The sequence below is a fragment of the Octopus bimaculoides genome, chromosome Z (assembly GCF_046866305.1).
Source record: "Octopus bimaculoides isolate indiv1 chromosome Z, ASM4686630v1, whole genome shotgun sequence".
In the NCBI taxonomy this organism is placed as follows: domain Eukaryota; kingdom Metazoa; phylum Mollusca; class Cephalopoda; order Octopoda; family Octopodidae; genus Octopus; species Octopus bimaculoides.
The window spans coordinates 10897616-10912893 of record NC_142944.1 but is presented as its reverse complement, the minus strand read 5'-3'; the positions used below and the strand labels follow the sequence as shown (position 1 = coordinate 10912893).

The window sequence follows — 15278 nt, the reverse complement described above, 5'->3', positions numbered from 1 at the left end:
GCACCACCTGGAAGGGTTTTAGTTGAACAAATCAATCCCAGTATATCTTTTATCTTTTACTTGTTTCAGTCATTGGACTGTGGCCATGCTGGGGCACCACCTTGAAGGGTTTTAGTTGAACAAATCAATCCCAGTATATCTTTTATCTTTTACTTGTTTCAGTCATTGTACTGTGGCCATGCTGGGGCACCACCTTGAAGGGTTTTAGTTGAACAAATCAATCCCAGTATATCTTTTATCTTTTACTTGTTTCAGTCATTGTACTGTGGCCATGCTGGGGCACCACCTGGAAGGGTTTTAGTTGAACAAATCAATCCCAGTATATCTTTTATCTTTTACTTGTTTCAGTCATTGGACTGTGGCCATGCTGGGGCACCACCTTGAAGGGTTTTAGTTGAACAAATCAATCCCAGTATATCTTTTATCTTTTACTTGTTTCAGTCATTGTACTGTGGCCATGCTGGGGCACCACCTTGAAGGGTTTTAGTTGAACAAATCAATCCCAGTATATCTTTTATCTTTTACTTGTTTCAGTCATTGTACTGTGGCCATGCTGGGGCACCACCTGGAAGGGTTTTAGTTGAACAAATCAATCCCAGTATATCTTTTATCTTTTACTTGTTTGTCATTGCAGTGTGGCCATGCTGGGGCACTGCTTTTGAAGGGTTTTAGTTGAACAAATCAATCCCAGTATATCTTTTATCTTTTACTTGTTTCAGTCATTGGACTGTGGCCATGCTGGGGCACCACCTTGAAGGGTTTTAGTTGAACAAATCAATCCCAGTATATCTTTTATCTTTTACTTGTTTCAGTCATTGCAGTGTGGCCATGCTGGGGCACTGCTTTTGAAGGGCTTTAGTTGAACAAATCAATCCCAGTATATCTTCTATCTTTTACTTGTTTCAGTCATTGGACTGTGGCCATGCTGGGGCACGACCTTGAAGGGTTTTAGTTGAACAAATCAATCCCAGTATATCTTTTATCTTTTACTTGTTTCAGTCATTGCACTGTGGCCATGCTGGGGCACTGCTTTTGAAGGGTTTTAGTTGAACAAATCAATCCCAGTATATCTTTTATCTTTTACTTGTTTCATTCACTGGACTGTGGCCATGCTGGGGCACCACCTAGAAGGGTTTTAGTTGGATAAATCAATCCCAGTATATCTTTTATCTTTTACTTGTTTCAGTCATTGGACTGTGGCCATGCTGGGGCACCACATTGAAGGGTTTTAGTTGAACAAATCAATCCCAGTATATCTTTTATCTTTTACTTGTTTCATTCATTGGACTGTGGCCATGCTGGGGCACCACCTTGAAGGGTTTTAGTTGAATGAATCAATCCCAGTATATCTTTTATCTTTTACTTGTTTCATTCATTGGACTGTGGCCATGCTGGGGCACCACCTTGAAGGGTTTTAGTTGAACAAATCAATCCCAGTATATCTTTTATCTTTTACTTGTTTCATTCATTGGACTGTGGCCATGCTGGGGCACCACCTTGAAGGGTTTTAGTTGAATGAATCAATCCCAGTATATCTTTTATCTTTTACTTGTTTCATTCACTGGACTGTGGCCATGCTGGGGCACCACCTAGAAGGGTTTTAGTTGGATAAATCAATCCCAGTATATCTTTTATCTTTTACTTGTTTCAGTCATTGGACTGTGGCCATGCTGGGGCACTGCTTTTGAAGGGTTTTAGTTGAACAAATCAATCCCAGTATATCTTTTATCTTTTACTTGTTTCAGTCATTGGACTGTGGCCATGCTGGGGCACCACCTTGAAGGGTTTTAGTTGAATGAATCAATCCCAGTATATCTTTTATCTTTTACTTGTTTCATTCATTGGACTGTGGCCATGCTGGGGCACCACATTGAAGGGTTTTAGTTGAATGAATCAATCCCAGTATATCTTTTACTTCTTTCAGTCATTGGACTGTGGCCATGCTGGGGCACCACCTTGAAGGGTTTTAGTTGAATGAATCAATCCCAGTATATCTTTTATCTTTTACTTGTTTCATTCACTGGACTGTGGCCATGCTGGGGCACCACCTAGAAGGGTTTTAGTTGGATAAATCAATCCCAGTATATCTTTTATCTTTTACTTGTTTCAGTCATTGGACTGTGGCCATGCTGGGGCACTGCTTTTGAAGGGTTTTAGTTGAACAAATCAATCCCAGTATATCTTTTATCTTTTACTTGTTTCAGTCATTGGACTGTGGCCATGCTGGGGCACCACCTTGAAGGGTTTTAGTTGAATGAATCAATCCCAGTATATCTTTTATCTTTTACTTGTTTCATTCATTGGACTGTGGCCATGCTGGGGCACCACATTGAAGGGTTTTAGTTGAATGAATCAATCCCAGTATATCTTTTACTTCTTTCAGTCATTGGACTGTGGCCATGCTGGGGCACCACCTTGAAGGGTTTTAGTTGAACAAATCAATCCCAGTATATCTTTTATCTTTTACTTGTTTCAGTCATTGGACTGTGGCCATGCTGGGGCACCACCTTGAAGGGTTTTAGTTGAACAAATCAATCCCAGTATATCTTTTATCTTTTACTTCTTTCAGTCATTGGACTGTGGCCATGCTGGGGCACCACCTTGAAGGGTTTTAGTTGAACAAATCAATCCCAGTATATCTTTTATCTTTTACTTGTTTCAGTCATTGGACTGTGGCCATGCTGGGGCACTGCTTTTGAAAGGTTTTAGTTGAACAAATCAACTGAAGTGTTTATTTTTAAGCTTGATACTTATTCTATCAATCTCTTTTGCTGAACTTCTAAGTTATTGGGGTGTAAACAAAGCAACACCACTTGTCAAGTAGGTGGGACAGAAACACACACACACTTTCAGGAAGAGGTAGAACCAGGAAGACATGGATCAAGGTGATGAAGCATGATCTTTAGATGTTGAGTCTCATGGAGCCAATGACAAGTGATCGATACCTTTGGTAATCCACTATTCTTGAAAAGACATCAAACCAAGTGAAATTGTAGTCGTAGCCAGTGTCATATAACTGGCACCTGTGCCAGTGACACATGTAAAAGGTTCCCACTACACACTTGGAGTATTTAGCATTAGGAAGGGCATTCAGCCATAGAAACCAAGCCAAAATCACACTGGAGCTTGGTACAGCTCCCTGGCTTACCAGTTCTCAGTCAAACCATCTAACCCATGCCAGCATGGAAAGTAGACGTTAAATGATGACTTTCAGCTTCTATATACTTAGAATCCACTCGCAGAGCTTTGGTCAGTCTGGGATTATGATAGAAGACACTTGCCCAAGATACTGCGCAGTGGGACTGAACCCAGAACCATGTGGTCAGGAAGCAGTTTTTACTGCACTGCCACAACATAATTCTTGAATGATGTAAATTATGCACACAGAGAAATGGTGAGAGAAAGAGATCAAATGAAACTATTGCAGGCTATAGTATTTGCATTCTTTCATAATTTTTTGCTTTGTGTGTCTGATTTCCAAATTATCTGATTCACAACTTTGAATTGTGTTCCTAGAAGAAACAAATGAACATTTCGTCTGGTTTTCCTTTTGACCATCTCAGAATCCATTTTGTTAACTTTTTTTCTGTTTGTCCGTTGCCATTTATCCTCTGCTTATGTCCAGCCCACTTCTGTTTTAGTAATTTAAAAAATGGCTGTGGATAGATGCAGGTGTGGCTGTGTGGTAAGGAATTTGCTTCCCAACTGTATGGTCCTGGGTTCAGTCTTGCTGCATGGCACTGTAGACAAGTGTTTTCTACTATAGCTGGCAGCTGACCTAAGCTTTGTGAGGGAAATGGTTGATGGAAACTGAATGAAGCTTCTATGTTTGTGTTTGTTCCCTACCACTGCTTGACAACTGGTGTTGGAATGTTTAAGCCTTCATAACTTAGCAGTTTGATAGAAGAGACCAATAAAATAAGCTTATAAATGTATGTACACCATACAATATCACAATAATATAATGTATTTAATATATCTTAATATAATATAGGTGGTTGTAGCAATTAAAACCAAAAAGGTAAAAATTAATAAATGACGGTGCAAAATAGCATCTACAATTGCTAGAAATGAGAGCCAAAATTTAACTCAGACAACCACAAAAAAGCACTGACCTCATGAAATATTCAGTACTGCGAGCAGCTTAGCCACATCTTTCATTAGTGAGATACTCACAGAATGAAGCAGTTTGATAAAATATTATCACATGGTTTTGAAATTTGATCAACAGAATCTTGTTTCTCGTCAGATGTTTCTACAATTCCTCTGGGTGAAAGAAATAACCTGCCTCCTATTTGTTTATGAGTATAAAAAACAAAAAAACTGTTGAAAAGCAAGCGCTAAAATTCAAAGTGGTTAAAGTGTATATACAATAAGATATTACAGCGCTTGCTTTTCAATGGTTTTTTTCTCGTGAATGAATGAGAGACAGGCCATCTCTTTAACCTGGAATAATTGTAGAAACATCTGAGAAACAAGATCCTGTTGATCAAATTTTGAAATCATGTGATAATGTTTTTATCAGACTGCTTCATTCTGCGAGTAAATCTTGCCGATGAAAGACTTTGTGGCTTGCTGCTTGCAGTCCCGAATATTTCATGAAGTTAGTGCTTTTGTGTGGCTGTTTGAGTTGAATTTTAGCTCCTATTTCTAGCAATTGTAGGTGCTATTTTGCAGCCTCATCTTTTAATTTATACATATTATTTAAAAAAGTTCCAATATGGAATATTATATATTCCATATTCTATATCACACATTAATTTTATAAGAATATAAAAAAACAAAAAAAACAGACAGTTGGAACTCTTTTAAATAATATATTCCTCTATACACTATCATACAAACCCCCCCTTTTTTTATTTTTATATATATATATATATATATATATATATATAGGGCCTGATTCAATCAACTAAAAATTTAACATGCATGCATGGAGGTAATCTACCACCCCTGCATGGATGTAATCTAATGATTGAAACCAGTAAAAGGTAAAAAATAAAAATGTGTAGTCCTAACTTCACTGAAGCTAAGATCAGTTTGTGTTAGCCCCTCTTGTTGCCCCCGTTACAATATTTCTGTTGAAATACTCTGACCTTGTTTCAGTTAATTTAAAAGCTAATAAAGAATTTGGTAAAATGATTTCATCCTTCCATGCAAGCATGGAAGGATGAACATCAGTATACTACTACTACTACTACTACTACTACTACTGTTGATGATGATGATGATGGAGTTTAAAAAATGTCTTTAGAAAGACCTACATAAATACTGACAGCATAAATTAACATCAAATCTCAATGGAAGGTTTTAATTCTGATCTCTTTAAAACAGAACCAGTTGTTCCCAGGCAAGTTGGTATGAAAAGGGTTAAAAATCATGATCTTTTAGTAAAGACCAGATATAGATTCTTGTATAGAATGTCTTTTATATAAGAACTATCTATTAGAAAGTATTTTGTCAAGTCTTTCACGAGGAAAATGTTCCATATAGCCAGGGTTTAAATTAGAAATGTTTTATTTTCAAATTTTCTTTAGTCGGTGTTATCAACCATTGTCTAATAATGATTGGAATGTTACATCACATGACCCATAAAAGTGCTTCGGTATACATGTGAGTGTCCAAGTATTTTGCATGTGCGTCAGTGTGATGTTCATTGGTATTTTTGTATGCATCACGTAGATCACAATATGCGTACTTGCATTGACTTGCCATGGCCCATTGTGTGTGTGTGTGTGTGTGTGTGTGCATGTCTTGGTATTTCTATTCATACAAAAAATAACATTGCGTTACATAATGACTGTATATGTATGTATGTATGTGTGTATGTATACATATATATATGCCCCCATTGTGTCTATGTGTGTGTATGCTGGCATTCTTTTAATGAGTAAAGATACATTGTTACATAACATGTGTATAAAAAGTACTAAAATCCATGGTATGTTAGTATTTAAGTGTTGGTATTTGTGTAGGTCTTTCTAAAGACATTTCTTAAATTCCATCATCATCCATATATTGATGTACGCTCTTCCATTCTTGCATGGGTCAGACTGAGTTTAAGGCAGATTTGTCTACAACTGGATGCTTTCCTGTCACCAACCTTGATCTGTTTTTCCACACAATGTAATATTTTCCCCAGGGCTTAACATGTTCCTGCAGACTTTTGGAATTGATTGGCACTGCTTGTTATGACAGTGACACTCAATTATAGCTATCATGCGATGACAAGACAAGGACACATAAATGTGTACCTGTGTGTGTGTGTGTGTGTGTGTGTGTGTGTGTATACACACAACCCACCGTGCACACATGGACACACATTAAAAGCACCCAGCACACTTTGTTAAGTGGTTGATATTAGGAAGGGCATCCAGCCATAGAAACCATGCCACAATTGCAGACTGACCAGCTCATTGTCAAACTGTCCAACCCATGCCTGCATGGAAAACGGATGTTATACAATGGGTGTGTGTGTGTGTGTGTGTGTAATTTCAGTTTTCATCAACCAAATATTCACTCTCAAGGCTTTAGTCAGCCCTGGACTATTATAGACAGTGCCTTGCTGTGGGAGTGAACTCATAACCGCGTGGTTGGAAAGCAGACTTCTTAACCACAGAGCCATGCCTGCATCTGTTTATATAAAGTTTCCAAAATCAGTAATGTATGTGTATGTATCAGTATGTTTGTCTGCCTGCCTTTCTGAAAGCTTGGACAAATATAGGATCATCTTATCCATCTTCTGCTCCTGTTCATGGAATATTTAGCATCTTACACAGCTAAAAACCATTAGAACATCAGAAAAAGGGATTTGCAGTATTACTTTTACATTCCCAGTTCAAATCCCCTTGAGATCACCTTTGCCTTTCATCCCTCAAGGATCAATGAAGTAAATACCAGTCATGTACTGGGATCAGTGATATTGACAATACTTCATCTCAAAACTGTTAGCCCTGTTCCAGTGGAGAGAATTTAGCATACTGGACAAAATGCTTATTGGCATTTCCTCTGCTTTTGTCTTATGTTCAAATTCTATCATTTGATTTATCTTTCATCTTTTCAGGATTGATGAAATACGTATTAGTTGAGCACGGAGGTCTATAGAATTGACTAGAGCTTTCGCCTTCAAAATTTCAGGCCTTGTGCCTATTGTAGAATTATTATTATTACCTCCACCTTAGCGAAGGCGGAGGTATTATTTTCAGTTGTGTATATTTGTTTGTTTGTCTGTCCATGGACAAAATATCTTAAGAACTGCTGGATGGATTCGGATGAAACTTTCAGGGATGTTTGGCCTCATAACTGGCGCCAACTGATTAGATTTTGGGATCGATCTGATACCAGACAAAAATTCTAGATTATTTTTCGTTTTTTCTTTTACTTAATTTTTGAGAGCAGTCAGGTTCATTCTTAGTATTCTCGTTTGTGAGAGCAAGTTTCCTCTCCCCAAATTTCAGGCCTTGTGCCTTTAGTAGAAAGGATTATTATTATTAAGGCAGTGAGCTGGCAGAAACGTTAGCACACTGGGCAAAATACTTAGCAGTATTTCATCTGCCACTACGTTCTGAGTTCAAATTCCACCAAGGTCAACTTTGCCTTTCATCATTTCGAGGGTCAATTAAATAAGTACCAGTTGCACACCAGGGTTGGTGTAATCGACTCAATTCCTTCCCCTGAATTTGAGGCCATGAACTTCCAGTAGAAAGGATTATTATTATTATTATTATTGTTGTTGTTGTTGTTATGATAGTGAATCGTTTGAGAGTTTGACATAATGTCTTTGAAGTATTTGTTCTGGTGCTTTGTGTTCTGAGTTCAAATACAACACTGGTCAACTTTACCTTCTATCCTTTGTAATCAATAAACTAAGGTCTCGGTCAACTACTGAGGTTAATTAACTATTCCATTTTCCCCAAACTTCTGGCATTGTGCTTATACTAGAAATAATAATTACCATTATTATTATTGTTCTTTTATTGTTGAAGTAGCTACATTTTTATGATTAGATAATAAAGCATGAAATTTTTATTACTCAAAAATTTTAAAGTTGAATCATATATTGTTCCACTGTTCTACACAATATTTTAACTGCTAAATTTGAAACCCGCAAATAGCTATGGATTCCACTCTCACCTACTACTTGTCCTTCTATTAAACATAAAATCACCTGTAGCTTCCTGATTCTTCTGACTTAAAAAAACAAAAAAGGTAATTAACTTCAGCAATCTATTAATTAAAACTCTGTAGTGCCCACCTACACACAACCAGGCACTCCATAAGTATTTTTACTGTTATATTTATTGGAATTAAGATACATGTGTATACTAGATGCAACTCTATTTCAGTAGCATATATTCACAGGAAAAAGTTTTAACCTTTAACAGTCATTCCAGGTTCAGTCCCACTGCATGGCACCTTGCGCAAGTGCCTTGTGCTATAGCCTTGGGTAGATCAAAGCTTTCAGAGAAGATTTGGTAGATGGAAACTGAAAGAAGCCCTGTGTGTGTGTGTGTGTGTGTGTGTGTCTGATTGAATAAGCACCACTTAAAAAGAAACTGATTGAATAAGTACCACTTACTCTTTTACTTGTTTCAGTCATTTGACTGCGGCCATGCTGGAGCACCGCCTTTAGTCGAGTAAATCGACCCCAGGACTTATTCTTTGTAAGCCTAGTACTTATTCTATTGGTCTTTTGCCAAACCACTAAGTTACAGGGATGTAAATACACCAGCATCGGTTGTCAAGTGATGTTGAGGGGACACACACACACATATATATATACATATATACGACAGGCTTCTTTCAGTTTCCATCTACCAAATCTACTCACAAAGCTTTGGTCGGCCCAAGGCTATAGTAGAAGACACTTGCCCGAGGTGCCACGCAGTGAGAATGAACCCAGAACCATGTGGCTGGTAAGCAAACTTCTTACCACACAGCCACTCCTGCGCCTGTAAAAAACAAATAGTACTAGGGTTGATTCATTTAACGAAAAATTCAAAGTGGTGCCCCAGCATGGCTGCAGTCTAGTGACTGAAACGAGAGATAAGATATATGACCCAAGATTTTTTAAGACATTCTTTTGGGGGTGGGGAATGCATCTTAAATTCCATCAAATATTTGTCTTGACATTTAACAGCACTATAACCATCACTGGGCCTAAGTCATAGTACCGCATTATCCAATCTTATAATGTTACAACTATTATTATGCCTTCTGGAGAAACAGAATTTTGAATCTCTTTCATATTGAATTTCATTATTTTCATGTTCCACTTTCTATTTCATATCTGTTTCCAGGGAATGATGTCGAAGAGAGGCACCCGTGTTGCAACATGGAAGGAGAGATTCTTTGTGTTGAAGCCAGCATGTTTGTTATATTACACAGGACCAGACCAAAAAGAAATGAAAGGGTCCATCGATATCAACAACTCATGTGCTGTTGTGGTAAGTTACTGCAAGCTAAAGTGGCGCTTTACCATTTTGAAATTGAAACCAACTGAAACCACTTCTGGTCTCACAATACAAAAAAAACAACCTGTTTTAAAGTATTCATATTAAAATTGAAAGCTTCTGTCATAATCTTGTGTAGGAATCTTTTATCAAAGTTAGGTTTCAAATGAACATATTCTTCTTATTTTTAAAATCTTCATTGTTTGCAGCCCACACAAGAAAAAACTTGTAGATTTATAATACGGACGAAAATCAAAGATTATGAGTTGAATGTCAGTGATATGAAATCAAAGAATGAATGGATTACAGGTAAGAATTTTTTTAATAAGTGTGTCTTTTTATTCTTATTACCATGGCTAAGGTGGTGGGCTGATAAAATCATTACTGCACCTACTAAATCTTAGCGGCAAGCCTTGAAGAATTTTAGTCAAACAAATCAACCCCAGTGCTTATTTTTTTAAAGCCCAATATTATTCTGTCGGTCTGTTTTTTCTGAACTACTAAGAGGGGATGCAAACACCCCAACTCTGGTTTTCAAGTGGTGGTAGAGGGCAGACGTACTTATACACACACACACACATGCGCATGACAGGCTTCTTTCAGTTTCTGTCTTCCAGATCTACTCTTAAGGCATTGTTCAGTATGGTGTTTTGGTAGAAGACCCTTGCTCAAGGTGCCACACAGTGGGACTGAACTTGGAACCATGTGATTGGGAAGCAAACTTCTTCCCACACAACCAGTTTTAGCTGAGCAATTGCTTTCATACAATTCTTTATTTTACTTGGGGATGCAAGTTCAAATCATGTATCCACCTAGGTCATCATCATCATAGTTTAACGTCCGCTTTCCATGCTGGCATGGGTTGGACAATTTGACTGAGGACTGGCGAGCCAGATGGCTGCTCCAGGCTCCAATCTGATCTGGTTGAGTTTCTACAGCTGGATGCTCTTCCTAATGCCAACCACTTTGAGTTTATAGTGGGTGCTTTTAGTGTAGTGTTGTGGGTGCTTTTACGTGCCACCGGCATGAGGGCCAGTCAGGCAGTACTGGAAATGGCCATGCTCAAATGGTGTTTTTACGTGCCACCTGCACAGGAGCCAGTCCAGCAGCACTGGCAACGACCTCGCTTGAATATTGTTTTTCATGTGCCACCGGCACAAGTACCAGTAAGGGTTCGCTGGTAACGATTACACTCGAATGGTGCTTTTTACGTGCCACCGGCATGGGAGCCAGTCAGCAGCCCTGGCAATGATCACACTCGATGGTGCTCTTAGCGCTCCACTAGCACGGATGCCAGTCATGCAGTGCTGTCATTGAATTTGATTTCGATTTCACTTGCCTCAACAGGTCTTTGCAAGCAGAGTTTAGTGTCCAATGAAGGAAACATACACATAAGTGGGCTGGTTACACTCCTGGCATAGGCCATGGGTTATGGTCTCACTTGGCTTGCCGGGTCTTCTCAAGCACAGCATATTTCCAAAGGTCTCTGTCACTAGTCATTGCCTCAGTGAGGCCTAATGTTCGAAGGTCGTGCTTCACCACCTCGTCCCAGAATTCCACCCAATATTGACAAACTTAATGGCACTTAGGTAATTGTTCCTAAAGAAGTTCTTAGACCAGAAATCTTCCCGAAAAGGACTTTAGAGGACTACATCAACCTCGGTACTTGTCTTGTACTTTATAGACCTCAGGAGGATGACAAGCAAAGTTAACCTTCCCAGGATTTGAACACAAAATATTTAAATCAAAGTCTGAAGGAATAATGTTATGTATCTTGTCTGATGTTCTTTAATGATTTGGCCCATGCAGTCTCGTTATCCTCTATGTAATAGCAACAAATTGGGGCTGTACCTTCTGGATTTATTTTTTTGTTTTTAGTGGCTTAGTGGTAAGAATCTTGTTTTCCAATCACATGGTTTTTAGTTCTAATCCCACTGTGTGGTACCTTGCACAAGTGTCTTCTATAGCCTCGGGCTGACCAAAGCCTTGTGAGTGGATTTGGTAAATGGAAACTAAAAGAAGCCCATCGTGTGTGTATGTGTGCATATATATGTATATATGGCTGTAAGGTTAGTAGTTTGCTTCCCAACCACATGGCTGCAGTTTCAGTTCCAATGCATGACACTGTGGCCAAGTGTCTTCTACAGTTAGGCCTTAGGCTGACCAAAGCATTGTGAGTGGATTTGGTAGATAAAAACTGAAAGTAGCCAATCACACACACATGTATAGTTGGGCCTTACAGAGGCAATGATCGAGACCTTCAGCATTGTTGTGCTTGAAAAGATCCATCAAGCTGAGCAAAAATTGTAATTGTGGTAGATACTGGTGTCACACAAATGACACCTGTGACGGTGGCATGTAAACGCACCCATTACATTCTTGGAGTGGTTGGCATTAGGATGGGTATCCAGCCGTAGAAACCATGTCAAATCAAACTGGAGTCTGGTGCAGCCTTCCAGCCTACCAGCCCTGGTCAAACCTTTCAACCCATGACAGCATGGACAATGGACGTTAAATGATGATGATATATTTGCGTCTTTGTGTCTGTATTTATCCCCCACCACCACCACCACTTGACAACCAGTGCTGGTGTGTTTACGATGCCGTAACTTAGCAATATGGCAAAAGAGACTTATTGAATAAGTACCAGGCTTAGAAGAAAGACAGAAAAAAAAAAAAGAAATACTGGGGTCAGTGCATTTGAGTAAAAATTCTTCAAGGCAGTGCCCCAAAATGGTCGCAGTCTAAGGACTGAAACAAGTAAAAGATAAAAAAGAAATTTTTAAACAAGAATTTATTAAATAACTGAACCAGGGTATGTGTGGTAGTCCTAACACAGCACCCAGTTTAACAACAGCTTGGCTGTTTTAGTAGACTTCACTCAGTTTCAAATATTCTGATCATGTTTCCTCTTGCCTGCAGATATCTTGATATCAAGATTTTTTTCCTATTGCAACCCAAATGTTTAACCAGACAATAAATAAATAAATAAAACAAAAAACATATTAACCAAAAAAAAAATACTTACTTTCTTCTTTTTTTTTTGTTTTATTCTTTCATTCTTTTACTTGTTTCACTCATTTGACTGCGGCCATGCTGGAGCACTGCCTTAAAGGGTTTTAGTCGAATAAATCGACTTCAGGACTTATTCTTTGTAAGCTTAGTATTTATTCTATCAGTCACTTTTGCTGAACCGCTAAGTTACAGGAACGTAAATACTCAAAATCGGTTGTCAAGCGATGGTGGGAGGGAAAAGCAAGCACACACACACACACACACACCCACACACACACACCCACACACACACACCCACACACACACACACACACACACACACACACACACACACACAACGAGCTTCTTTCATTTTCCATCTACCAAATCCACTCAGAAGATTTTGGTTGGCCTGAGGCTATAGTAGAAAACACTTGCCCAAGGTGCTATGCAGTGGGACTGAACCCAGAACCATGTGGTTAGGAATCATGCTTCTTGCCACACTTGCGCAAATTTTTGGTTAATTTGAGAAAAAAAATGTGCATGGACTTAATTTTTTTGTTTGTTATTTATGCCATGTCATTTCTGATAAGATAGACATATATGAACAAAAGCATTCCCATCATGGGCCCTCTTTTTAATGATGTTGAGGTGCGATTTGAAGGGAGATTTGGTTGCTGTTTCTAGCATATTGAGTGACCATGTAGAATAGCATGAATAACTTTTATGAAACAAGGTGCATCATCTGACACGTCGCAATACTAAAAAAAAAATTGGCAATAATTTTTCCTTAGATATATCAATCAGAAATTCCCACGAGCCACATGTGGCCTATTGGTGCAGGTTGCCCATGATGCCAATTTGCACTTCAGATTGTAATTTTTTATTTTTGTTTATATTTGTATATTTTGGGAAGGCAGGGAAAGCAAATTCTTGTGATTGTAACCAGTCACTTCATATTCTCAACTCAAGCAATTAAGAATGTTCTTGCACAGGTGTGGTTGTGTGGTAAGAAGTTTGCTTCCCAACTACATGGTTCTGGGTTCAGTCCCATTGCATGACACCTGAGCATGTCTTCTAGTATAGCCTCGAGCCAACCAAAGCCTTATGAGTGGATTTGGTGGATGATAACTAAAAGCCCATTTAATGCGTGTGTTCTCTGTTTGTCCTCCAACACCACTTGAGAACTGGTGTTGGTGTGTTATGTCCTTGTAACTTAGCTATTCAGCAAAAGAGACTGATGGAATAAGTATTGGGGTTTGTTTGACAAATTCTTCAAAGTGGTGCCCTATCATCACTGCATTCTAATGACTGAAACAAGTAAAGTATACTGGAATTGATTTGTTCAACTAACCACCTTCAAGGTGATTTGTTCAACTAAAAACCTTCAAGATGGTGCCCCAGCATGGCTACAGTCCAATAACTGAAACAAGTAAAAAATAATAGATGAGGGTTTGGGGGTTGGGACTAAATTCACAGTATTAAAGTACATGCGATATTTATTAATGATGAGCCACTGAGAGAGCCTCCAAAAGTCGTTGAAAATGCTAAAAATGCCTACTAAATCACCTTCAAAAATTTAATCTATTATTTTTAAATGAGACCAAGAGGAATGGTGATTTGCCATTGTTGAGAAGCCTAACCATCTTACTGTATGTCTTGGATTTTTCAGTTTTGCAGAAAGCAATTGACAATGATGATAAAGATATCCATTACCATCGTGATGAATTGATTAAAAGATGCCAGAATAGATGGACCAAGAAACAACAGCTGGCTGAGGAGAGAGAGCAGCAAAAAATTCGGCAGGAGTTAATCGAAATGAAATCTAGAGAATTAGAAGAAGAGAAACAGGTAAAAATTATTTTTGTTCTATTACCCACCCACTGGTTCAAATCCCACTGGAGTTGACATTGTTTCATTCTTCTAGAGCTGATGAAATAAGTTCAAATCCCATCAAGGTTGGCTGTCTTTTGTCTTTTGGGGTTTGATAGAATAAGTATCAGTTAGATGCTGTGGTTGATTGAAAAATAACTATATCGTCTCTGCCTAGTGTGTGACCTTGTGCTAATTGCTGCAGTTGGCATTTTGGATTAATGGTCTACTAAAAAAAAAAAAAAATCTTTTCATTTTATACACACATACAAGTGCATACGAATTTCCTCCACCACCTATAATCATCTCCTGCTGCAGGCCCCGCCACTCTTCTTCATGTGCCCACCCACACTCTCTCTTTTGAACTGACATTGTAGGGTAGGTGTGAAAAGCTGAATCTGGCCTGTTTGGACACAAATCAGGCAGAATATTTCAGCTGGATACGGCTGATTTAAATGATAAAAGGTTAAAAATAAAACTCAGAGAATATTTGGGCTAGATATACGACCAATTTAAAATCTACTATAATAATACACTTGTGTTTTTCTCTGTCACAACATATAAATGAGAAAGGAAGAAGTGATAGATGAATAAGGAAGGAAGGGGTGATGGCAAACTGGTAGTGGGAGCATTTCAACTCTGTGTGTGTGTGTGTGTGTGTGCAATGGAAGTGAGATGGTGAACAATCAACTCTGAAAAGAAAAATCAAACAGCGTTTCAACTCTGTGTGAGTATTTGTGCGTGTATGTGTGTGTGTACGTACAAGGGAAGTATGTGCATGTTTGTATGTGAACCAGTGTTCTTTCAGTAACAAATGATGACTGATGTCACGTCTCCAAAGACAACCACCAGATAACATTGACAAGTGTATTAATTTGATTTACCATCCATATTTATATATAAAATACTACAATTAGCTGTCATCTTTGACAGCACGGAGCCAGCTAGTATATATATATA

General features: G+C 38.4%; 1 protein-coding gene across 2 annotated transcripts in view; it reads left to right on the top strand.

The window, feature by feature from the left end:
- Positions 1-15278, top strand: part of LOC106880628 (switch-associated protein 70) — a 194368-nt gene that overhangs the window by 120596 nt on the left and 58494 nt on the right. For both annotated transcript variants that reach the window (XM_052973732.2, XM_052973733.2), the window contains exons 3-5: positions 9300-9446; positions 9662-9761; positions 14119-14297. In XM_052973732.2, the coding sequence (XP_052829692.1) occupies positions 9300-9446; positions 9662-9761; positions 14119-14297 (426 nt within the window). The remainder of the gene's footprint in view (positions 1-9299; positions 9447-9661; positions 9762-14118; positions 14298-15278) is intronic.